The sequence below is a fragment of the Aulonocara sp. 'chitande type north' Nkhata Bay genome, linkage group LG3 (genome assembly GCF_057382095.1).
Source record: "Aulonocara sp. 'chitande type north' Nkhata Bay isolate Kocher_YH1m ecotype deep benthic linkage group LG3, A_spYH_male_GT1.1, whole genome shotgun sequence".
NCBI classification, from domain to species: Eukaryota; Metazoa; Chordata; class Actinopteri; order Cichliformes; family Cichlidae; genus Aulonocara; species Aulonocara sp. 'chitande type north' Nkhata Bay.
Genome location: NC_141346.1, coordinates 52,712,578 through 52,738,207, shown reverse-complemented (window position 1 = coordinate 52,738,207; position 25,630 = coordinate 52,712,578). Strand labels below are relative to the sequence as shown.

Sequence of the window (25,630 nt, the reverse complement as noted above, 5' to 3'; positions counted from 1 at the left end):
CTTCTCACAGACAGTTTGCAAAACGTGCACATCGACAAAGACTGTGGAGCAGATAGTCCAGTTCATACAAACACACTCGCACGAACTTCTCAGACTTTCCATCACAACTCCTCCCAGTGCTACTTCCGATCACACACTCACTTCCTCTGACAAGACTCTTTACAATAAGACAGGATACCAACCTCACTAAAATAAAAACAAACTATATATAATGCAAATGCACTTTTGAACTCGTTAAACACATTGTACTCCTATTGAAATGAATTCCAACATTGTTCTAAATACTTTAACCATTATTATTTTATATTTTAACATATATTTCAAAGTTTTTAATATTAAAAAAAATAATGAATCCCAGTTTTAAACTGGTTACAAACAAGTAAGTTGATGAATTAAAATAAATAAACCAGTTAAAGCAGGAAAATTAAAAACCACAATAACAAAAAAACCAACCCACATGTACTGAATAAATCAGTAGGCTAATGCATAATAAATTGTGTTTGTTTATAAATAATCCATGTTGTAAATGTAAATAAAAAGATTTTACATTTAACAATCATGTAAATTCCCTAACCCTGTCATAGACGTCCACATGATGTCCCAAAAAATTTCCGAGTCCAACGTTCAAATGTTGAACGTCATATTGACGTCCAAGTTGGGTCACGGCAGGATGTCCAATTTTCTGACCTTGGACGTCGTGTAGATGTCCAGAATTGGTCATGGACCGACTGACCTGATACAGACATGATCTGTACGTCTTTCCGACCTCCATTATTTAATGGGAAGGTTCAAAAGGCTCATGAGTGCCTTTGCTGCCTATGTCATCATGGGACTGTTTACCATGATTTTGAAAATGAACATCAAATGGTGGTGCGGCGCCCTGATGCATCGCAGGGAAAACATTTAGTACAAAGGCCTGACATTTTCATAAATGCCATTGTGCACACATTGTTGTATCTGGATATGATAGTGAGTTGTGGCTCACCACCAGATCTCACTTACCAAATGGGAATTTGTTCTGCTTCCCAAAAGTGATATTCAAGTTTCAAGATAGTGGTTTTAAGTCGGTTTAAAAACGGTAGACCAGAGCGTGTCAACAAAGTGCTTCTGTAGGCAGTCAGAACAGGACTATCAGGGCAGGATCCAAATGTGGCAATAGAGCTGGAAGCGGTGCATTTCTGAACCATTTAATGACCTTAAAAGGTTGCAGCCAAATTTAAATTTGGTACTTTTGTCTTCAAACCTTATTATGAGTGTGGTCATTTTGATTGCACCTGTGTGCACCGCAAGCGGAAAAATAAATTTTTAGTGAACTACATTTTGATTTGCCTTGCAGGAACCTCTCTGCCACACACCTCTGCAAAGCGGAACAAAATATAAAGGTTAAATTAATGCACTGTGGGATTTTCCCACTCCTAACACAGACAAATGACGTATGAGTTGCGCTCGGGGAAATAAAATTACCTGCTCGTGGATGATGTCCGACAGCTCTTTTACCATTTCTTTGAAATTGGTTTTCAGGCCCTCGTGATACTCAAACTGGTCCTCTTTGATCAGACGCTCGTTTATGTCCAGCGCCATGCTGCAAGCCTCGACAAAACGTCTGGAATCAGAAGAAAGACATTATGTCAACAAGTTAAAGTGAGGGTAAGCCAATAAGCCCCTTGCGATTTTTTCTACTCATAAAGCAGACATATACCTGAAAACATCCTTGAGCTCTTTTACTTTCTTGTTGCCGGACTGGTTGGATTTACTGTCATCCAGGAATGCTCTGGCATACGCCATGGGGCCTGCGTTCACCTGCAGAAAAACATGCCTCAAAATGTAACGCATTCTTCTTCTTCACTGATCAGTGCACGCAGATAACAACTGGTACATGCCACTCACTTTCTCAGCAGCCCCCCAGCACGGTTTCACCACTATAGCTTCTTACTAACAACTCATGAATTTTCTGTCAGTCTGTTCATCAATCTTTCATCCAAGCGTCAAACGTGGTGGGTGGATTGCAGGGAATACAAGTGATTTTATGACTGTCTGCAAGTGATGTGTAAGGAACGTCTGTATTTTCTAACTACAAACAGCAATAAAACAGCTCTGTACTCGTTTTTTACGGGGACTTATTTAATAATAAAAAATACACACAGTTAACACTTGGCACTCTGCCCAAGTGAGTCATAAAATAAACACACAACAACAAACACATTTCACTGATTATCATCTGAACGCACTTTCTCGTAAAGTGCTAACGCAAAGTTACTCGTCAAATTTGGTGAAGCAGATTCTTACAAGATACCAGGAAGGTTGCACTCAAAAAAAACCTATTTACACCCAAAATGTTGACTTAATCTGATTACATGTAACATTAGCAATGGAATCAGGTAAATGAAATTTACTTCATCAGTATATCTCCAGTTTATGTCAAGCATACATTAAGAAAAAGTATCATTAAGAAAAATCATTAAGAAAAGCAGCAGGGCTGCGCAATTAATCGAATTTTAATCTCAATCGTGATTTTGGCTTCCCGGAATTAAACGAACACGATCGAGCGATATTGATAATGTGTGCACCACCGACAGAAGGCGAAGCGAAAGCAAATCGAGCGCTCCCTCAATCGCCACCTGAAACATACTCGCATGAACACTGTGTTCCTTCCACTGTGTAGCGTTAACGTTATCCTGAACCATCTGGAGGAGGAATGCAACAAACTTCAAATGCTTAGAAGTTCTTTGATGTTCCACAAGAACAAATCATAAGCAAAGAGTGCTACAGGACTGTGTCTGCACTACAAAGCACCTCAGCTCATTCAACCGCCTGGAAGTATATGGCAGACTAAGGATGCACGAAGAAAAGAGAAGCAGCGTGGAGGTCGCTAACGTGAACTGTCCGACATCGAGCCTGTGGCCATGTGGCCAAAGATAACTGTCCACCAATCACAGCGAGGAACAGAAGTTTCAGGAATTGTCAGCTTACTGGAAAAAAGAGACGTTACCCTCACGGGCAGAAACAACTGAAATGCCACATGTTACAGGGCAAATAGAGAGCTATGAATTTCAGTCCCATCCATCACGCAGGTACAGTGAATGATGTACTTGTTTTTAGGAGGTGAACACCTTATTTGCCCCGCATAAGAGCTTTAAAGAAGACCACAACAACAAAACCTGTTGTAAACATTCGAGCTGGACAAATGGTACATCAAAACAGCAGCCGCTTCACGAGCACATCTGTTTGAAGTCTTACTTCAGGTGACTTTAACAGGAAGGGGAACTGGAGCAGCGCCAGCCTGTTCTCGTCATCAAAAACTGCACATTTGTAAACAGGGGATCTATTCTCAGCATAGTAGTGGGAGTGTTTTGACAGAAACTCCTACACGAAAGGAAACCGCTTTAATTCCATTAGGGAGGTTGTGGGAAGTATCCATAGATGCAAAGCAAGGCTTGACGGGACATCCAAGGTTAAAGCTGGCAGACTGCCTGACCAGGCCACACATCCTATGTGGTGTTAATAAAAAGTGTGGCCGGGTCCAGACCGCACAAGAAACGATGACACACTGTAGTTGCTCAGTAATTACATTTGCAATGTAAACGTGATTTCTAAGAAGCTTTCAAAAGTCCTGCATGTCTTCTCTGATGGCAAAGTCTGACTTCTTTAAAAATGCTAGCTGACTGTACAGACAATAAGCTTCGGGAAATGTTTGTTTAGTGTGAATGGTTTCAGGAAAAGTGTGTTAGCCTCTGGTAAAAACTGCAATATTTAATTTAATAACTAATAGTTAAACTGCAAAAGCTAAAAGGAGACTGTTGGAGGGAGTTTCTGGAATCAATCCTTTGAATTTCCTTCGGTGATCTACAAGAGTGAAAACGTGAAAGACTGCGGCACTGAGAGAAATACCTAAAGACAGTAAAACAGGGGTTTCAGACACATTGCCAGCACAGCCTTGTTCAAGGGTAATGTCCACTGGGTGATTGTAAAAAATGAGGAAAAAAACACAAAGCCAGCAAAATTATCAGATTTTCAGTTTAGCACATCTTCTGCCTGGTTATCAGTTAATCTATTCCAAGAAAGAGCTCTGAGTCATCCTTAGATTTACAGCCCTATTACGGACAGAAGTTCAGCCATGGAGCTGTTACTTTGTAACTACTGAGTCAGTGAGGATTTCCCAGGTAACTGCACGTTTTCATCCTGTGCTCTGTATGACTGAGGAGGAGGGTCAATCACCCCCCATCAGCATTTTCACTCAAGAATGACACTTATAACTCATCAACATGTAAAAGAAAGAAATAATACAAGTCAACTACAGATACAAGTCAACTACAGACAGAAAACTGAAATATCTATTTATGCGTAAATCTTGTTATCTCAACTAATCTGGAGGTACCTATGGCCAGTCAACTGAGGTTTCACCCCCTAAAGAATATATGCTTAATAAGTTATAAATACTATTTTAGTGGGAGTGTGCAAGAAATGCCATAGAACAACAACAATGGACAGTATAGCAAGTGCGGGAGAGAGTACAACAGTGCAGCGTCTAAAGCGTGGAAGTACTGACATTACTTTGAGTTTGATTCTGTAAAAAGTCACAAAAACATTAGCATCTGCTGTTCACTCTGCGTGAGAGGAAAACTTCTTTCTACAGCAAAAAATTTAACTTCAAATCTGAGCAAACAGCTAGCACGCTGAATGTGAAACCCCTGGATCCTCCCACTGACATGACCGCTGGGTCACTGGGCAAACCTCCGCCTGCCGCACTCCTGCTATACAGGTGAAAATAGATTTAAGAGCCGTTGAATCTTTGATTTTATTTTTTCTCTGCTGTGTTTTACTCGCATCTATTTGAAAGAGTGAGTATAAACACAAAACATTATTTTATTTTCTATGCTGGAATATGCAGAAAATAGGTTTAAATGTTAAAGACATTTCTTCCAGTCAGAGGCTGTTGCATATAATTTAATTTTTGCTTGATGCAATGTGCATAAAGTTAAAAGATTAAAACTAATAAAACAAGTTTTAAAAAGAGGCTTTTTCATTTGATTCAATTTTATATGATGAATTATGCAGAAAAATAGAGCTGGGTTGAAAGGTCTATTGCTTTTTTATGTATTATGTATCATGTTTTTAAAAAGTAACTCAGCAATACTTTTGAAAATAAGTCATCAGTAAAGTAACAGGATTCCTTTCTTGGAGAAGTAATCAGCAATTGGTAGCTAATTACCATTTTCAAGTAACTTGACCAACACTGGTAATCTGTAAACTAAAACAACACAGATTTTAGAATGACCTTTCTCTAAGATTAAAGAAAATCTGTGAAATTCAAAACAATTCATCTCCCTGCCTTATGTGGTGTGTGCTTCTGATAGCTAGAGATACAAAGTGATGAGCAGCGCTGTCTTGTACTGGACCTTTTTATTAGTTAAGATGGGCTAGCGCTTATCGTTTCACTCTTCACAGAAAAACCAATGTAAAAATAATAATAAAAGTGAGTGATCAGCTGTGCAGCACATCTGAGAAAGTTTACATTTTGTTTTTTTTCGCCTTTACCTGCACAGAGACGCAGCCCTGCAGTTTGAGCTGCAGCTGGATCATGTCCACTTCCTGGCTGGAGCAGAGCTTGATCAGCTCCGCCGTCCGTGCCTTCATCTCATCTATGGCCACATCTACCGGCTTAAGCTCCACCTGCTTCTCAGCCACCACCTCCACCCGCTTCTTAACATATGGGAAAGTGTTGGCAGCTAAAGACAAGAGCGCAGGCAGAACCTGTTAGGTCATGTTACGCTGCAGATACAACAAACAATGAAAGAAAAATCAACAAAAAAAGAGACAGTGACATGTTGTAGGGGTGAATTCAGGTGAATTCTTGTTGTCTGACATGCCCGAGCAGAAGTGGACATATGAACTTTTGTGTGCGCAAACAATGAGAGATACAAGCATTCAGCATACATAAACAGAAACAGATAAATAGATAAAATAAAAGGTGCTCTTCATTGCTCAGAGGAGACTAATGTCCAGCTGTCACTTGCTACAGTAACCAGCTGTTAATACAGTTCAGTATTTATTGATAATTCAGTAGGCAGACGTGCAACTACAAAAAAAAAGACCCATGTTTCTGCACACTGCTACTAGGTGTTTTTTTTTGCCTTTGAAATGTGCAACGGCGGAGGAAGAATGTGTTACTAATGTGGCGTATCCACATGCAAAACTCTATGAGACGTTCTTCTCGTGTTTGCTTTCTAAACGTGTTCTATGTACTTATGAGGATGGTCCTCCTCTTGCACTGCTCCTCCACCCCGCCGTGCTTCTTCCCCGACAGCGTGTACGGCGTCTCGAACACGAAGCGGCTGATGTTGTGGCACTTCTCAAAGTCCGTCTTCTTCTCTGGCGCTTCCTTCTCCTCGAAGTGGGGCTTGACAAAGGTCACTTGGATGTAGGCAAACTTGGGGTCAAGGTCTTTGGGGTTGACCTGCAGGCAAGCAGTCAGCAAGCTAAATGAGAACGTCATCCAGAAGCAACATGAAGTCTTGTTATTAAAGAAAGAAAGATCACTAGATAACCCACTGAATTCTTCTGAAATCAAAAGCAGACAAAGAAACAGTCTTTAAAACCACCAACTGGGACTTCATTGAAAATCCACGGGTGGAAACTGATCACTTTATGTTGGACAAATGATATTTTCTGAGTAAACACCCGAGTGTGGCTTCACTGCCAAATTAATTATTTCTATTTCTGCTACTTTCTGCTTTCCACAAAAACAGGAGCCTGCCAATTAAAGTATTCCAACCGTCTCCCACCCTTTCCTTCCTCCATTTATCTACTGTACCTTATTTGAGTCTTGAATTATCTTGACATTTTCTGGCCCAAACTTTTCCCCGTAGAGCGTCAGCAGCCGCTGGGAGATTTCGGACAGGCCGGTCAGTTTGGGTTCTTTGTAAATGTACTCCTTCCCGTCCTCCTCCTCAAAGAAGCCCTGTTCAAAATACACATTTATATTGGAAAACATCTTAAAAAAAACTTGGCAAAACTGCTTAGGACTAAATTTTCAACTTTTTCTTCAATACAAATGTCCTTACTGATTAGTAAATGATCATAAAAGATGCAGTCACAGACCACATGGCGCATGCTGAAGGATGTCACATTGTACACGTTTGCTTTATTTTCCTCAAACTTCCTCAAATCTTGCCTATAGTCACTTTCTAACCGTTATAATTTAAGATTGTGTAGGTGACTGTTTTTACTCACAGCTTTGAATCACACAAAGCAAAGTTGAGAAACTGATTCACAGTTCTAAATAATCCTCAGTTACCTTCAACTTTGCCTCATTTATTCTTCTGAAAAAGTACTTTTTGGTTCCTCTTCCTTCAAGCCAAATGTCTGATTGGCTGATTGGCTGTCCTCACATAAATAGAAAGACTAGGCAGCAGGAGGGTGGGGCTTCTGTGCTCACAGATCGCCATATTAAAGACATCATATAAAGCCAAGAGGGAACAAACTGTCTGAAGCAGAACATTTAGCTTAGTAGTTCACAGACCAGGGTTAAAGTCTGAATTTGAGACATTTTCCCAGAAAAGTGAACACACAATAATGTCTGACTACCCTAGAAATAAGGAGAAGCATTTCAAGGCCTAATTATCTCCCATCGAACAATTTACTTCTTTTACGTTCAAAAGCATAACGTCTTTTTCCTTACATGGACTGGCTGGAACATGACAGCTTCATTCAAATAAAAAAACACGGAACATCCTGCTTTGTATTTATATAACTGCAATGCTGAAATGTCCATCAAAGAGATTTGTACAGCTTGTAATTTCTTCCTGTTTGCTCTCCTGCACATGAGCACAGACAAATTAGCAGGTGTGCTGTTCCTGCTAACTGCCTGCTTTTGTAGTTTGAGTAAATAGATATTTGAAACCTCTGACACATGAAACAACTCTTCTTTTGCCTAATAGAGAAAAGCATAACATGGACACTTTTGAGGAAGCTCTATCTATCTAACCCAACTGGGATGGTGTCAGAACAGAAGAAATGAATATCTGATACATCATTGGCTTCCCAGCCAACGATAACATAGCTGTTAGCTTAAACATGCAAAGAAGCCAGAAGTAGCCACTAATAAACCTAACAGGCGAGAATGACCAAAAATAGCAAAGTTTCACACATAAGTCTGAGGACTCCCAGTGGGGGAAATAATTATTTGATCCCTGCCTAAATTGCAAGTTTGCTCATTTACAAAGAAATGAACAGCGGCTAATTTTTATGGTAGTTTCATTTTAAAGGAGAGAGACAGAATATCAACTAAAGAAGTGAGAAATTAATTTGGATGTCAGCATTTTATTCTACAGTCGTGTCCCTGATGTCCTTTGACACATCTTTGGTCTTGCCCAAGGTCGTGGAGAGGTTAGACTGGAAGAGACGCATTACTATGTGAGATCCGGAGCATCTGTGACTGACTGACTGACTGAATGAGTGACTACTGATTGCAACCTGCGGGCACACAGCCAATCTGCGGTGGGAGCCAGAATTCTGTGTTGCAGGGGATCAAATGTTTATGTCCTTCAGTGACATGCAAATCGATAATGTGTTTTTTTCTGTGATTTTGGTCTCTCTCCATTAACATGTAAACGCGCACAGAAACTAGAGACGACTCTTCACCTCTTTGTAAGTGAGCAAAGAGGTGACAAGACTATTAGTACTGTTATTTATATTATTTGAATCATCACCAGGCCCCGTATACACTCAACATTTACATTTCACACAGTCTTCGTGAGTGTGTGGGTGCTTTCGGAAGCTGCTTGTTGACCTCACCTGTCCATAAAAGGCCACTCTGAAATAGGTCCCGAGCAGCCTGCGGCCCGACTGGATCACCTCCATGATCTTATTGTACGCTCTGTGCAGAGTTTCGTACAGTCGGCTTAGTTTCTGGAAAAAGTAGAACAGATGCCATCAGAGCTCGCCTGTTGTTAGCGATTGTTTGTTTATCGCAGCAAGTGGGCCGTACACACAAAGCCGGCACAGGAATTTGAGTTATGCAACTCGGCAAAACACACACGAATTAAAGTCTATTTGTTTTTGTATACAGAAAAAAAACAAAACTGCAAACCCACGGCTCAAAGAAGCAATTCTGTATATCAAGACAAACCAAAATATTATGACAGCTCTGCCAAACATGTCGCTGCTACATCGTGTGACGCCAACCATGACCTCCCTGGGCATGGACTCTGGACACCAGTCATGGTGTCCTGTTGTATTTGGTTAGCCGCTCATCCCTGATGTAGGTTAAGTACTGGAACGTCTGTGGATCAGACTTGTTCCAGCACAGCCCCCAGTAGACTAACGGCGCCAAGAAGGCATTGCTATTTCTGAGCCGCACACACATCCAGTGCAGGAGCCAACGCACTGCACACATTGTCATTTTGACATTTGGTTCATGCTGTTTTTCAATGCTGTTACAACATGTTGCCGCAGTGGAGCACAGTAAAGATATGACGGAACCGGTTAAGCAGGTACTTAAAAAAAAAGAGGAAAAGAGTGGGGTGAAATGCCGCGAAAGACCTCCTCCATTCAGAGCAAAGAGCTGCTAAAAGCACAAAATATAACCCGATATACTCGTGAGAGAAAGTGTAACACTGGGCGTTTTGAAAGGTCAAATTGGTATTTGACAGACTGAAATGAAGTTATGAAGCAGTAAATAATCTAACACAAACACCAGTGCCAGTGGCTCCTCGGGATTGTAATGCTGACATCTCTGATTTCAAACTCAAGATGCTTCCTGCATTTTTTAATTGTTTTTCTTGAAGTTTTTAAACACACAGGAACATTTCGGTGAGCGCTCACAGTCCTCTACCATTCAATGCTTCAGACTGGTGCGCACTGAAGTAAAAGGAGATGTTTCATGCATCATATGACTCTTCTTCTGCACAAAATGATCCCTATTAGTGCCGCCTGCTCCAGTCAGAGACGTTATCAGATGATGATGATGATGAACTGGTGGTAAAAATCGACAGAGAAGATAAATATAACAGTGAAATGCAACACTGTTGCAAGCAAGACAAGAGGTTAACGCAGCAGGAAATTGTTAAACATGAGATTTAAAATAAATAAAAAGTTTCTTTTTGTTATAGTTATTTATGGCAGCTTTCTTAGTCACAAGGGGTCATCACAGCAGGCAGCTGCCACTTATTTTTGTGCCAGATTCCCTTCCTGCCACGACCCCGAAGAGATCTGTGTCACCTCAAACTGTGGCAAACTTGTAAATCACTGAAGCTTGGGTTTATTATCAAAGCGCTGATATTTGTTTCTGATCAGAGATTAAAGGTCACCAATAAAACAGGTATCCTTGGTATGCCTTCTAAGCAATGTTCCCTCTAAGCTGCGCACAGAAAATCTGCGTTGCGCACAAATAAAATTTAACCTGATTTGAAATTAAAATTAAAACTTTAACAATGCTGTATTGCAGTGTTAGTGAGTGACTGGCTGCTCCCATATGGGATTAGAACGATGCCACCTTATCCCATAGTCCAGCCAATAATGCCTACCGTATATACGCAGCCAATCAAGGTCGTTGACAACCTATGACAGCGTCCTTATGTGCCGACACCAGTGTTTTAGCTGGCAAAGCGGCGTGGCTGATGTGGAGTGAAGCGACGTTAATGACAACGTGTACAACCATTGGAGATGTGAGCAGGACAGACGGAACAATTGAGGGAAAATGTGGGGACTTTACACCAGTTTTTAAATTGTGTTGATCGGCCACGTAAAACCAGAGTTGTGATAAAAAAAATGCAATGTTTGGTTTTCTTCCTGAATACTGGTTGTTTATATTTACTGCGGGAAGAAACGATTAAATCGGCGTTAAAAAAAAAAAGGCTCGAAAGCACTCTCCACCTGTGAGCAAAAACAAACTCCAGAGTGATACATCTCCTGTTGTCAGGCCTGCATCAGGCTGTTGTTCTCCTTTATCTCATAGTGGACAGAAATAATTTTTTGGAGTGGCACAAATAATTTGTGTGGCATCAGATTTGATGCAGAACAGCTGATTGTTCTATAAATAGTTTGAAATGTTTATTTAAAAACGCCTTGGCTGCATTAAAAAAAATAGCTGCAAAAAACTTTGTTGCTTGCCAAACTGAGTTACTTTTTTGAAGAAGTAACTATATAATTAATTGCCCAACATTGGTCATTATTTACTGTATTTTGCAGACAGAGAGTTACAGGACACTCACACAGACTCATAATACAAGCCAGAGCTTTATATATATATATAAAAAAAAGAAGTTGTGTTTTCGAAATTGGAGTTCAAGTTATTTTTGCTTCCAATAGTGTTAACATATTGGAATACTAGGTCATGAACAAGATTTTTTAAATTTTCATGGTAAGTGGGCTAAAGCAGTTAATTAAAAGTAGTCTAACATAAATGTAAATGCTCTAATTTGATTATTTTAATAAACCATGTAACTTGGATGGATTCGATGCCGGCGTGACCACAGTGCACACGTCTGACGTCGCTCACAGTGGTCAAAGGGATCGCTCAGGAGGTTTGTGTGTTCGCTCAGACACGTGAAAAATTAGAGGGAACTTTGCTTCTAAGTTCTAGCAGCTGAAATTCCTTTACAGCAGATTAGAATCACCTATAACAACATTTAGGCATTTTCTGCATCATTAAATGATTACATGCAAGTTCCAGTAACCCTGCGATGCACAGTTTGCATTGAAGTCTTGTTTGCATTGAAGTCATTTGCAGTTTTGCGCAGTTTGATATCACACTTAGAACACGCTTATGAAAAGGTGTCATTTCTGGCTGATTTTAAACTGAAACTCTCCGTGGCAGGTCTTCAGAGAGCCACTTTCATGACTCCCAGAGTAACCCTCCAAATCCACTACAGCTGCATTTGTCAAACCGAAATAATCATCAACCACAAATTCTTACAGGGTGAGAAGGTGTGCAAAGTGAAAATATGCACTGTGAAGGGATGAAATGATGTCCCGCTGTGCAGGTAAAGTTACTGAGAACTTCATGTGAAAGAGGACACTTCTGTAAATGCAGGCCATTTCCTGACACTCACAGGAACACAGCCTTATGCACGACGGATGCGTGTAAGGATGATGTCACGCTACCTCATATTCGTGGCGCTTCTCATAAATGGGGATAACAAGTTTGGCGATGTGTGTGATGACTTCGTAGCGCTCAGCTTTCCACAGCGCGTCCACGCAGACCTCCAGGTGTTCCACCAACACTTCCTAAACAATGGCAGAAAAAGAAATGTCCTTAAAATGTTAACACTGATTCATAAAACGGGACCCATTATGCTCATTTCCTCTTTTATTTGTGGACTCTGGTAGAGTAGCTTTGCATCATTTACAGTTTGTACTGAGCCTTGGGGCAGCCCCTCAGTTCATTCTCTGTCTGAAACAAGCCAATTAGGCTCCTCCCCCTTGGACCAAGTTTTTCCTAGATGGTTCACTCTCACAGCCAGTGTTGCATATGTAACATGACCAAATTAAAATTAAATTAAAATTTAAGTTTAGCTGCTCCTGCTAGAAGTCTTATTATTTTTAACACCTGTTTGTGAATGTTGACTCTTCCCATGACAGTAGCCTATTCAGTCTGACACGTCTTCACATCTTCGGTGCTGAAACATTTGGATCCTAAAAATGTCTTATATCTGCTCATCGTATTATTTGAAAGGTCTAATATAAGTATCCACCACTGTAACGGTGCTGAACACACTGATTAGGAAACCCCATTTGTTATAAAAACAAGAAAACTCCAAATATTTTAGAAATCTAAAACTAAAAATTATGTTGTTTTTTATTAGATTAATAAACTGAATTCACAGTTTTAACCCTTTAACCCGTAGTGGTCACTACAGCTATTCAAAGGCTGTTTTCTGGTATTTGTGTCAGTGTTGATGGTATACTCGCACATAAGCCAGTACATTGGACACTGATGTGTCACTCCTAACACGTTCTCACTCTCATAGCGTAACATTTTACGCTAGGTGACAAATCGTTGGTATATCACACTTCCGGGCACCTAATACGTCCCTATATTACGAGATCGGAAACATGAGAACCATTTGGAATGAATCTACACATGTATGTTGGTTTTACTTAAATCAGCGGGAGCATCATTCTACTGGATTTCTACCTGTAACCCGGCGTGTATCATAAGAACCTGTCACTCCATACCCAGCAACCCACTGGTCAGCCAGTGGACATGTAAAAAACTCTTTGAAACATTTTTTTCATGCCTAAAGACGAATAAAAATACTTAAGAAAATAAATCCTGATTGAGGTCGTCATAATTCATGCATGTAAGGGTTGAATCCAAATTTGTGTTGAGCACAGTGGGTCCTCTTTAACAAACACTCTACAGTAGAGATGGCCAAACAGATTTTTGATGCTTTGCTTGAGAAACATAAATCCAAGTACAAAATTCAGTGACAAATAAGCCGTTTATTTTTGTTTCTGTTTGATTTGAGGTAAAACGACTGTTTAACTGGGTTGTCGGGTCGATCTCTATATCTTCAGAAAATCTTAAATAAGCATTTTTCCTGAACAGGTGCCACACCTCAGTGTAATAGACATCCTGCATGCCGGCGTCTTCCTTCATGGCAGCTTCCTCGTCGATGTTAAAGGTGATTTTCTTGAAAGCTGCCAAGCCGCTGGGGAACAACTCTGGTAAGCAAACAGCAAAGATGAGTGAGGAAAACAAAAAATGTTTCACATAAACCTCCACTAGAACATTTTCTACAAAACACATTTCTATTTATTTATTTATTTATTTCCCCCAGCAGGTGTGGCAGGTGTTTTTGTGACACTGAGAACTCACGAAAATCCAGATAGGTGTGACCCACAACCAAATGAAACACATGAAAGGTGGATATTCTTCGATTCCCAACATGCTGTAACTGCCTGGTGATAGTTAATCTACCTGATGGAAGGTAGCTTCAGTTCATACGTACCGCTGGACTAAAACCTAAACAAATTTTCAGAGATAAGCTTTGTCGTCTACCAACTGTTGTCAGCATATCCACCACACATTTGTTTGGCGGATTACAGAGACTTACAGCCAGTTTTGCATAAGATAAGGATAACCTAAAAAAATAACATACGGCATTGTGAGAATTTGCTTTTGCGACTCCACTGTGCTGTGGAGTGTTTGCACATTGTGACAACAGCGAGCCACAAACAAACTGCCAAGTATATCACCAGGAGGTCCACAGTAAAGGCTGCTTCACGAGTTTCTAGCAGATCAGTTACACTAGGCACACAATGCCAAGAAGGAGCAAAGTATTTCTTGTGTACAGAAGGGCGGGGGACCTTACTTTTTCTGTTCAGGTATTCCGCAACCAGCGCAGCCACGTGAACATAACACATCGCAGCCTGTGGAGACAAGAAGAGGCCATCATGAACAGAACACACTGAAAAAAAACTTTTTAACACCAGGGCACACTGTTTAAATGCAGCTGGCAATTGCTCAATAATATTTCAAGCAACATAACATCATTACACATGATTTTCGAGGCTGCATTTAATGACTTTTTTGTGTTCAGTCATTCAGGCAGATATCTACAGCCACACCTACCACTGAAACGAAACTGTCTTCTCAGACTGTGCGAAATAGCTGTAAGGCATGAAAGCCATTTTTGACTTTCTCTTATCCTTTACTGAAGCATAACCCAATATGTTTCTCCACAGGAAGAGACGTGATGTGGAATAGACAGTAGCTGAAAAGCTCAGCAGTTCTTTTCACTTCACTCATTTAATTGTACATAAAAATGTTCATCCTGTTGAAACCCATGTGGATAAACTTGACATGATTTGACGTGTAATTAGTTTTTGTGTGGCTACATGTGCAGCATTCAATTCATTATTTAAATATTTAGTAATAAACATCAAGTACAAAAAACGTATTCAGGAACACTGCACATAAATGTGTATTTAAACTGTTATAACCTGTTACTGTAATGTATGTAACAAGGCCACAATAAGCTAACACGATAATTCTACGCCTATATGTTGCAAATAAAAAGAATAGCAGCTCTACATAGAATTATTATCATGTTGACCCTCACATCAATAATAAATCAATAAATCACTGAGCTGACCTTGAACACCTCGATGTCTGCTAAACTGCATCGCTAATTTGACCGCTGTCCACAGACCTACAAAGTCCAGAACACACGCACACAACGCTACCAAAAACCTCGTTGGCAGAGATAAAAACAGATCTAATGTTACAATCCCTCTGGAGTGTTTAAATTAACTGGCTCACTTTATACTGAAAAGTTTGAAAAATCCTTTGAGAAAAGTCCTTATATAAATATCAACTTTTAAATAACCAAATAAATAACCTTGACCTGCACTTAACAGCGCATCAGCTGCACGACCCAGGGTCAAGTTCTATATCAGTCTTCACCTTTGAACTCGCTTTCCCATGATCTAATCCTGACCAAGCGTTTCCTTGTACAACATCGGGACTGGATGTATTCACGGTATTAATATGAAAATTTTCATTTGAGTTTCATTTGGCAGAGGATGCAGCATTCAGTTTTGTTTCTTAGTCACCCTGAATAACCTTTTGCTGCAGCATCACCAAAAACACAAAAAGAAAAGGGGACAAAAAGTAAGTGGACTTGTACGTTTAAAGTTTCATTTAATAACAATAAAAATACTAAATGCTGAAAATACTCAAATACATGTTGAGCTGGGCCTATAGATATTACAGTGTCCAGTTTGAAATGACAGCATCTTGGATTAACTTGAACACCACTGCAGCTGAGAAAGGAAAACATGGCCTGCAGGACTAATTCTGCAGGTCTCATTGTCTGTGTACCAGACAGCGTGAATGTGATTGATGTGCGATCAAAGATGTCTGGTCAAACAACACAACCTGCCTGTCCGCGTTATTCTCCTACAGACCGCTATCCACATGACTGTAACAATACAAAGATAATGACTAAAAAGGGAGAGACACAGACGTCAGAATCACTCACAGTCTTCCTGTTCATACCTCTGACAAATCTCCATTTTTGAGGTGCGCTCTGGCCATGCTGTCCAACCAGGTCCGCCTCAGCTCAGGGGTGCTGGCGTAGGACCGGGCCAGGCTGTACTGGAGGTCCAGCAGCATTTCAGGATCTTTTTCATGCTCTCGCATCTGGGCTGTAGCCATCAGAACTGTGCGGATCCGCTTGGTCAGACCCTTCACTTCTGAGGGGAAAGCTGTGGACTGCAGCAAACATACAGACACTGGTTAAAAAGGGAACAGATCTAGGAGGAAACAGGAGCTTCAGATGTGGCCTGCATCCTGCTGCTAGACTAAAATTAACTCCTTTAAACGTTTTAAGTGCAGCGTGGGGGATGACTTTCTAATCTTCTAAAAAAAGGCTCTTATTCTGATAGGAGCGACAGAAGACAACATGCAGGTCATCCATATTGTGTTCCAGCCTTCATTTTATGTGTGTTACTGCTTTGTTACATTACAGTTACATTACATTACAATCTTACCTATGCATATGGTTGGCTCGTTATGTAAGGTCCTACCCACAAGAAGGTGCAAGAGACGTAGGACCAGATTTACTCTGCATTAAAATACTAATATTGGGGTTTACTCAACAGCAATGCACAGAGACAATTTAGTGACTACAGGTGTGAATGCAGTAGCTTTTGCTGCTGCCTGTGCTTCCTGTGTATTTGTTTCCTTTTCAGAGCATCGTATCTGGGGAGGAAGCTATTTACAGGAATCGCACGAAAGCGTTTTTGCCAAGTTGAGCCAAAACTTGTCGGAATTTGCATCTTTGATAGTTGCCATGAAGGCCAATTTGTTTGAAATGCCGGAGGGGGGAACAACACCAGATCACCAGCTAGTCAGAGCAAATCAGAGTCATCATTTAGTCATTATTAACCAACTGTTGTATGACACTGCGTGGAGGAAGAATATCACCGAGTTACGCAAGTGGCACAGCAACGCCAGCTCATCTATTATGGACCTGTCCGTGGTAAAGCAGCATTTTTTCTGGGTGATTGTTAGGGTCCGTGTGAGGTGTGAAATGTATCCAGATGAATCCAAGTCTCCAGCAAGCTTCATGATGCTGCAGAGTCCAGTCAGTTTCTCAACAAGCTGGTTGTTTGTGACCTCTTATTTGTGCTAGATTACATTTGCCATTATTGAAACGTAAACTTTTTATTCTCATCGTCACTTTGTTCTGCTAAGTTAATCAGTAAATACTATACGCCTTAAAACACTGCGCCATACTTCACACTAGTAGTCCTAGCAGTAACTTGAATCTGTCATCTAAACCTCCTGAGCGGTATTTACTGTTTAACCAAATTACATCACTCAAGCAATGATTCAAATTCCCATGAGGAGTAATGTTTCACAAGTGTGATTGTGTGGCTGCTCTTAAGAACACAAAGAAACAACAAGGGGAGCGAAACTTGCTCCCTTCAATCGCTCATGAAAGAACAAGAGAAACGAAGCAGGAACAACCTGAAGGTTAAGTCAGGCTCGATTAACCTTCAGGTCATCGAAGATCGTCGAAGGCTAATTCACAGTCTCTTCCAAACAACTCGTGACAAAAACAGAGATACTTTGGTGGTTAATCATCCACTGCTAACTAGACTGTCTGAATCCTGATTAACAAGTTAAAAAAAAACCCAAGTCATAACATCTTTAATACTTTAATACTATAATTACTGTTTTTGAATTATAACACTAATACCTCGGGATTTCCTAATCATCACATTCTGTCCTGATAAGTGAAGTGAAGCACCGTGCTTTGTGTGTACTACAGAAAAATGGTGAATTATAGTGAAAAAATCATGAAGCAATGAGTAACGACTTGTTGTGACACTTCATTTACACGAAAAGAGCATAAAAATAAAGCTCATTCGCTGATTATTATCATCTATGAAGAAAGTGTGGATTTAGATCAATCTACAGATTGATTTTACAATACATCCACCTGGAAACTCCTCAGTGAATAATGGTAACAATGAATGTTTGTTGGTGCCAGCTGTGATTGGTTGTCTAGACTTCCACAATACCTTCATGGCCTTGTCGCTGTTTGCAAAGTTGTTGATGATGGAGAGAGACTCCTGGAAGCGTGAACTTCCGGTCAGCGCCACGTCAGAAATCAGCTGGCTTACTGCAATGATGATCTACTCGGGAAAGAAAAGCAGGGGAAGGTGGAGGGGGTGGGGCAGTGGGCACGGAGAAAGATGAAAATGAAAGGAGGAAATGCACACACGATCCAGTAAATAGTATGTGCACTAATCACTGCGAGACAACAGAAAGAGAAACTCAGCAGACCGTCTGCAATTAAACACGCTTTACATTCTTACACGCTTTACATTCTTCTCCTCCCTTACTGCACGTGAATTGCTCAGAGGAGCGTTCTTGGAGAAAAGAAAACCGAGTGCTGAACGTCAACAGTTGTCAACATTAACACTTTACCTGCAGGTGTGTGCGTAGGAAGGTTTTCCTCTTGGTGTACTCGTAGTTGTTCCTCATGAGCAGGTAGAGCAGGGCCGACGCCTCGGCCCGCAGAGAGGCCAGCTTGGAGACGCAGCACTTGAGCACCTCGCAGCACAGAGCCTCGCACAGCGTCACGCGACCCTTGAACAGCACCGAAGGGAACTGGCGGGACAACGGGTTAGTGTATTAAAGACAGATTCAGGACAGGGCTGGAGTTAGAAAATAGAGTGAGTGTGTAGGAAAGACAGCAGGAAAACGATAAATCACTTGATACACAGTGAAGATATCACATTAAAACTTTGTGTTATGGTAGATACTAATAATAAGTCCATTTAGATTTGGCTGAAAATAAAAATAAAACCACAAAAAATAACTAAAAAATAAAATAAAAAATAAAAAACTTTATATTACCCACAATTTTTTATGGATCATCTTCAAACTTCACAAAAACATAGTAGACCTCCTGGGCTAAGTACCTAGGTTGGCTAAGCATTTGACCTTCATTGTTAGCACTCAAGGTCAAAGTTCACCTTGAAAAAAATTTCAAGAAACCATATTGAGTAATAATATATCACATGAAACTGCATGGAGAGAGTTGCACGACAACTGGGTAAAGGAGATAAGAAAAGACGCTTCTCTGGTAAATAATCCTTCGACGTCATAGGTCAAAGGTCAGACATTAGGGTGCTGTTAAAAATAAGCAGGATGGCATCAGCACGTTTCAATCAAAACATCGTAAAACGTCAAATTTATTCAGGTTTTGGGGGGAAATCAAAGGTCTAGAAAACATCTGCATCATCAACCTGTGTGTCAAACATGATACACTTGGCGTTAAAAGGTTATTGCAAAGTTTTGCTTGGGTTTTTTTTTGTGGTGATTTTATTGTCAGGAAGTAACAAAAAACGGACCTGTTAACATTTTAGTTCTTATTTCACATTGTAATGACCCTGATTGGTTTAAACTAGTACATATAAATTGAACTAGTACATATAAGATGAACTAAAGGACACTATTGCAATGCCTGCCTCATGAGTCTTGTGTACCAGCTAAGTCTTGAGTCGTGTTTAGACTTGAATTAGTCTCGATGCGCTATGTTGTTACCAGTGTTTGTGTGGCCAAGAACAGCAAAGGTTTGGCTGTTAACAGGAAAACACGGCACGCTGCTGCCAGGAATTACGATTGCCGGTAAGAGTTTTAATCTAGTGCAGTTACAAATATAAACCTGTGACGAAATAAATAATAAAATGTCACAAAAACTGATATTCTGTCTCTAACTAATGAGGGGGGAAATCTGAACTGTTTATCTACATTTTTTTATTTACTGCAAAAGAATGCTGCTGTTAAAGTCCTTGCTGCCCATATCACCTTTCTCCAGTTTTCAGGCAGTCACAATACTCACAATAGCAAAAATCCACTTCTGGAAGTGGAAAGTTCTGTTTGTCTGCTAACAAAGGCCTAATTTCTACCAAACGCAGCATAAATGAGTGGATCAAAAACAAGCAGACCGGATGAGAGCGCGGCTAATCCCTGATTAAAATAACAGTCGGCACAAGTTTCACGCATGTGTTCCACATGGAAACCGATCAAAGAAAGCCAGCTGAAGGAGAATCAATATGTTTCTGATACGAGGACGAGCTCTTCTGTTAGAAGGTGTCGTGCGTGGATAAATGTGTGCGATACCTGGATGAATCTGACCGCTCAGTTGGAGCACAAGATTGAGCCAGAGAAGGCTCCATTATTACCTCCAACATATATAAACATGATGTGCAGAAGAAAGCAAAAGATCACTGAGTTTGTAAAGACATTTCCGTTTGGAGTGTGAAAGATCCAATACTGAAAGAAGAAAGAAGAAAAACACGCGACTGTGTGTCGACTGCTGAGAACAGACAAACAGACCGTTCTCAGCTTGTCTGTGTGGTGGATTTTTAGCCACACAAAACTGCGGCTAAAACCCAGAGACACCGCTCTGCCTATGTGAAAACCATGTTTGCATATTTGCCTCTTGCAATCTATGATAAGTTCACATCAGTTAAGCAAGTAAGTTATTGTTATAACAGAAATGAAGGGGCTCACAGCTTTGGGATCATCGTTCATAGTGATAACATCTTCATCCAGCATTTAAAATAAATGAATGACGACCGCCAAAGCAAATAAAGACAAACTTTTGTTTTTTGTGTTGTGAAATTAAACACAAGCACTCAAACCTCCGCCAAGAGAGCTGACTACCGGGGCTGTGTGGACTTTTAAGGGAATAGTATTGGATTTTGTACATATTCATTTTGTTTTCTTCGTTCTTTTTAAACAGTAAAAAGCAGAAAAAACATCAAATGTAATGTGATACTTTAAATGTTTACAAAGTACTTTCCATATGTTGACTCAATTTCTGACCTTGAAGACCTTTTAAAGGCTTGTTAAGCTGACCTCACTCCACACTCCTACAAAGTTTTATTTGAATTCAGTTAAATTAAGCTTTTTGAGTGTTTGCAGAGAAAATGAAACACACACACACACACAAACATACCAAACACAACCTAATAAGTCTGGCTGAAAAAATAACTGTATCAGCACTGCTCAGTTACTAAATAGACATCATGTCTCTTTAGTAGATGTCTACAGTAGCATTTAAACACCTAGTGATGGTTTTTGCTACTTTTATTCTGTGTAAACACTAAATCTCTACAAAACAAACTAGTGTAAACAGACCACTTTGTAGAAATAAAGACAGAATAGATTAAAGTACAAGTTGCAAAGACTATTTTTTGGGGGACTACTTTCAGCCGTGCATTCACACACTCCACCATTTGTGTTAATGAAGGACAACGTCTGCACTGTGGCTCGCTCGTGTGCCTTTAACAGTTTGTGCGCAAAATCTGTTGACACAGGAAACCTGGACTACAAAGAAATCAAAGAGCAGTTTATTGGTTTTAGAATCTCACAAACCTCATTGTTTGACATTTTAATGAACCTGTACACACTGTAATCAATTTGCAGACGACTATTCGCCTGATCCAAGCACGAGTGTTTAAAGTGTTCATGTTCGGATAGTTACTATTTGCAGAGGCTAACCTTTAATGCTTGAACTGTAACAGGAGGAAGCACGCCAGAACAAAGTCTTCACCGCTGCTGTTCTCTGATTCATCACTTAATTAACCCATATGACACTGACACTGCTGATATGATAACTCTAGGAAGAGGGTTGTTCTCTCCCTTGGGACCTACCTTTATTACCTCAGCAGCTTTTGACTGAGTTGTGCTGAAGCTCATTTCTATGCAACATAACAGTGAGAAATACTCAATTAGATACTAGGGCTGCCACGATTAGTCGACTATCAAAATCGTCGACAACTAATTTAATAGTCGACGCGTCGTTTGAAGCTTTGTAAGATCACAAAGGACGCAGGAATAAGTAGTAGGATTTAAGAGTGTAATAACGGACTGAAACAGAAAAATGGCAGCACTGCATGTACAAGGATGCCAGCTGCCGTTAAACCCCGAAGAAGAAGAAGCAACTCCTGTGTCGTAGCTGTGTCCAAAGTCAGAAACCACATCCTCCTCTGCCCGCATTTGTAGGCCGATTACGTTACAGCGACATGACGAAGGCTGTCCAAATTTGAAGACTCCGACAAATGCGCCCGACAAATGCGCCCTTCATTTCTCCAGATATGAAGGATGGGTCGGGTGTATACTTCGTGGCCCAACCTATCCCAGAATTCATAGGGTGGCCCTGCTCAGTTTCCAACATTGGCGGCACCTAGTTAGTTTTAATATTACTCTTATTATTCTTTCTGGGTCACAAAATAAAGTTTTAAGATGTTTTCAGGCGAGAATGTAGCTGTGTAAACTTCAAATATCTGCTCAGTTTATCAAGACATTTTCGGAGACGTCTGTTACCCACCAGCTCGATAGCTAGCTGGGGTTCAAGGCTCACTAGAGCCGGTGAGAACACCGGACTCCGGGCAAATCGTTTTCAAACCCACCGCCGTCTTTCGCTACTCAGGTTAAACATATATAAGTCACTTGGATAACTTAAAATGTTATTGTTTGGCTTTTTTCAGTATTTTATTTGTTCCTGAGTAAATCAGTTTGTCTGAGATTAAAGTTAGTTTTTACACAGCTGAATAAACGTCAAGCAGACAGCTGATTATCAGAAGTGTGAGATGCTCAAGAATATACTCCAGTGTCCTGTTATATTTTAGATAGCAAGGAGCAGACGGCTGAGTTTATTAAACTCCAATGAAACAATCTGCAGATTTCATTAAAATTTAATAAACTATCATCTTGTCTTTATTTTTAGTTAGCACATACCTTAAACACTTAAAGCTGTAAGCTAATGATAGTTATATAAGAGCAGATGCTGCTGGTGCAATAAGCTGTACGTTTTACGTCCAGTGGATGATGATCTGATTAGTCGACTAATCGCAAAAATAATCGGTGACTAGTCGACTATCAAAATAATCGTTTGTGGCAGCCCTATTAGATACATTTCAGAGCATTTTTCTAGCCAGTGGCTGGGAATGAGGCAGAAAACACGAGAAACACTGAAAAGCCAGGTTACTTTATTGGAGCAGTGTGACCTATGGGTTTTTTTTAGCTATTAGATGGAATGAGAGAGAACGTCTGTGTGAAGGCTGGAACCAGACATCTCACTCATCTCATTGTTCACAGTGGAAAGGCAGCGGCAAAAACAAAAATGTATATCAGCTCCGGTCATCAAAAACACAGCATGTTTACCTGCTCCAGGCATCATCTGAGTCATACTGATTTTACTACTGCAGCAACACTTCGCACGAATGTGAACACATACCTTGTTAATGAAAGCACGCAGAGCGGCGAACACGTGTCTGAGGGCAGCTTCTGACTGGCCGACTTTGAGGAAAGTCAGGTAGACGTCAAACACCTTCTTCATCAGTGCGTTGTGACCGTCGCTGTCCAGCAGCTGGTTCTGAATCACACATACACACACAAGAATAGATGCACAAAATATCAGTGCAAACTATATTCATCAATTTCCTACATCACTGTTGATGTGTGAGCAGATTTATGAGCTGAACGATGCTGATGACGTTTTAGGCGCATCTCATTCTGTTCTCATCGACTAAAAGCAAACGAGATGACAACGACTGATGGCAGCGGCTGATTTTTACTGTGTCCCATCAATTTCGGGACCCTACAATTTGGGATCCAGTGTCAGTATCAGTACTCATGCTCGCATCAGATGAAGCCATTGATAAAGTTACTGTTTCGAAAAAAAACCCACAGCTAGAGCATGAGGATACACCCAATAAAAGCTTCTATATGTGAGCCTGCTTGTAATGTGGCAATGCGAATTGCGTAGGTTGTTGGTTGCAACTTTCTTGAGAAAAACCCAGCCAGACAACAGCTGCCAACAAATAAAAAGAATGACATCTAAATATGTCCAACTTCACTCCATCCACACCAAAGGACTACTTGAGAACAACACCAGATGTTCAGTAGGCTGGCTGGGGTCCAGAACTGTCTCGAAAGCATATCTCCACTTAAGGATAATAAGCAAAAGGACCAAGTCTGGTGTTTGGGTTTGTTTTTTTGTCTTTAGGTAAGCTGCGTTAAACAACACCGAGCAGTTGAGGAAGCTGTGACGTCAAACAAAGGCAGAGCCGATAAAACAGAGAATCAAACTCTCCCAGAATGATATGAACCTGCATGAAGGATGAAAAAATTAGCTCCACAAATCCAGCAAAGACATCCATCCACTGTGAAGCATGAGGTCAAGACTAGGACTTGGGTTTAGCTTGGCACTCAGGAGTGATGGTTAAACTCGAAGGAGCTTTAAATGCTTGAATAGCCTCTCATAAATACAACGACAACAAAAAATGGGCCCAAATTCCAGGCCCCACAAGTTTGAACACATTTTTGAGGCTCAAAATGTGGTTACTGTTAGGTTATGATTCGATTTCTGCTAGGGGGTTAGGGTTATGCATTCATTTTTGATGGTTAGGGTAAGCCGCTAGTGAAAGCATTATGTCAATTAGATGTCCTCACTAAGACATAAAAGGCAAAAGTGTGTGTGTCCCGCTACACACAGAGTGGAGCAGGCAGAGCCACGAAAGGTTAAACAAAGATAACAGAAAACTGTTTAAAATGTGTTCATTTTTTAAATCGTTCATTTAGACAACATCAGACTCAGCACTTACTCGGGTGACTTGCAGAAATATGTAAAGAAAAGATGAGCATACATATTAAGATTTCTCTGAGTGTTATTAAGAGCTGAAAACCTCTTAAACATCACGGAGGCTGACTCAAAATTTCATAACAAGCACATCACTTATTTAAGGACTCAGTGACATTTGAATCACTTTAAAAGCTTATCTACCATCTTGGTTGGACTGTGTGTGCAGTGCTTACCTTGAAACACTGAGTGAACAGACTCAGGATGTCCAGGACGCTGAGGCAGACCTCGGTGGAGGTGTTGCCTTCAAGCAGGGCCTGATGGTGGATTTCTGCTTCTGACAGCCCTGCCCCTGAAACACAGAAACACACATGGAGACATAAAGAAATCCTGAGGTGCTGTGCATGCTAATGGTTCACATTGTGGTGTAGAACAGATTCTAATTGTAACCCTTTTATCCAGAAAATACTGATGACTGCAAAGTTATTCTTAAGTATTGTTGTGTTTGCTGATTTCCTGCTTGCTTTGAAATGGTAATTTACATACAGCTCATTAGGCAAATGCTTCATTGACTGATTTAATTGCACAAATCAACATGTAATTACATCTTGTTTAAGATACTCCTAGTAGGTACCAAATGTTATTAAAGAACATAACATCCAGCGCAAGTCCATTTTTCATTATTAGCATAGAGCCAGAGATAAGAACAACTTGTTTCTCGGTAAAGTGCAAAATAACAAGGAAAACACATGTGACACATCAGTCTATAGGGTACATGTACAATCATTTTATACACAGGTTATTACATGCAAATCTTTTGAGAATCCTGTAAACAGCAAACACTGCATTAAAGCCACAGAGAATTTTTTATAGAGGATTTTATGTTTAAGATTAAGATGCAGCAAAGAAAATCCCTGTTTGTATGCGGGTGAACGCGCCCATTTATTTTCTGCAACAGCGTTTTCCGTGGTGATTCTACACACTGTTGCATTAATCTAGCATTGCTGCAAATCCAT

At 40.4% G+C, this 25,630-nt stretch overlaps 1 protein-coding gene across 3 annotated transcripts in view; it reads right to left on the bottom strand.

The window, feature by feature from the left end:
* Positions 1 to 25,630, bottom strand: part of dock11 (dedicator of cytokinesis 11) — a 79,933-nt gene that overhangs the window by 6,396 nt on the left and 47,907 nt on the right. For all 3 annotated transcript variants that reach the window (XM_086285226.1, XM_086285224.1, XM_086285225.1), the window contains 14 exons: positions 24,851 to 24,966; positions 23,271 to 23,408; positions 18,446 to 18,628; positions 18,037 to 18,150; positions 16,004 to 16,219; positions 14,316 to 14,373; positions 13,559 to 13,665; positions 12,103 to 12,225; positions 8,794 to 8,907; positions 6,812 to 6,958; positions 6,244 to 6,454; positions 5,536 to 5,726; positions 1,700 to 1,800; positions 1,465 to 1,603 (listed from right to left, as the gene is read on the bottom strand). In XM_086285226.1, the coding sequence (XP_086141352.1) occupies positions 1,465 to 1,603; positions 1,700 to 1,800; positions 5,536 to 5,726; positions 6,244 to 6,454; positions 6,812 to 6,958; positions 8,794 to 8,907; positions 12,103 to 12,225; positions 13,559 to 13,665; positions 14,316 to 14,373; positions 16,004 to 16,219; positions 18,037 to 18,150; positions 18,446 to 18,628; positions 23,271 to 23,408; positions 24,851 to 24,966 (1,958 nt within the window). The remainder of the gene's footprint in view (positions 1 to 1,464; positions 1,604 to 1,699; positions 1,801 to 5,535; positions 5,727 to 6,243; positions 6,455 to 6,811; positions 6,959 to 8,793; positions 8,908 to 12,102; positions 12,226 to 13,558; positions 13,666 to 14,315; positions 14,374 to 16,003; positions 16,220 to 18,036; positions 18,151 to 18,445; positions 18,629 to 23,270; positions 23,409 to 24,850; positions 24,967 to 25,630) is intronic.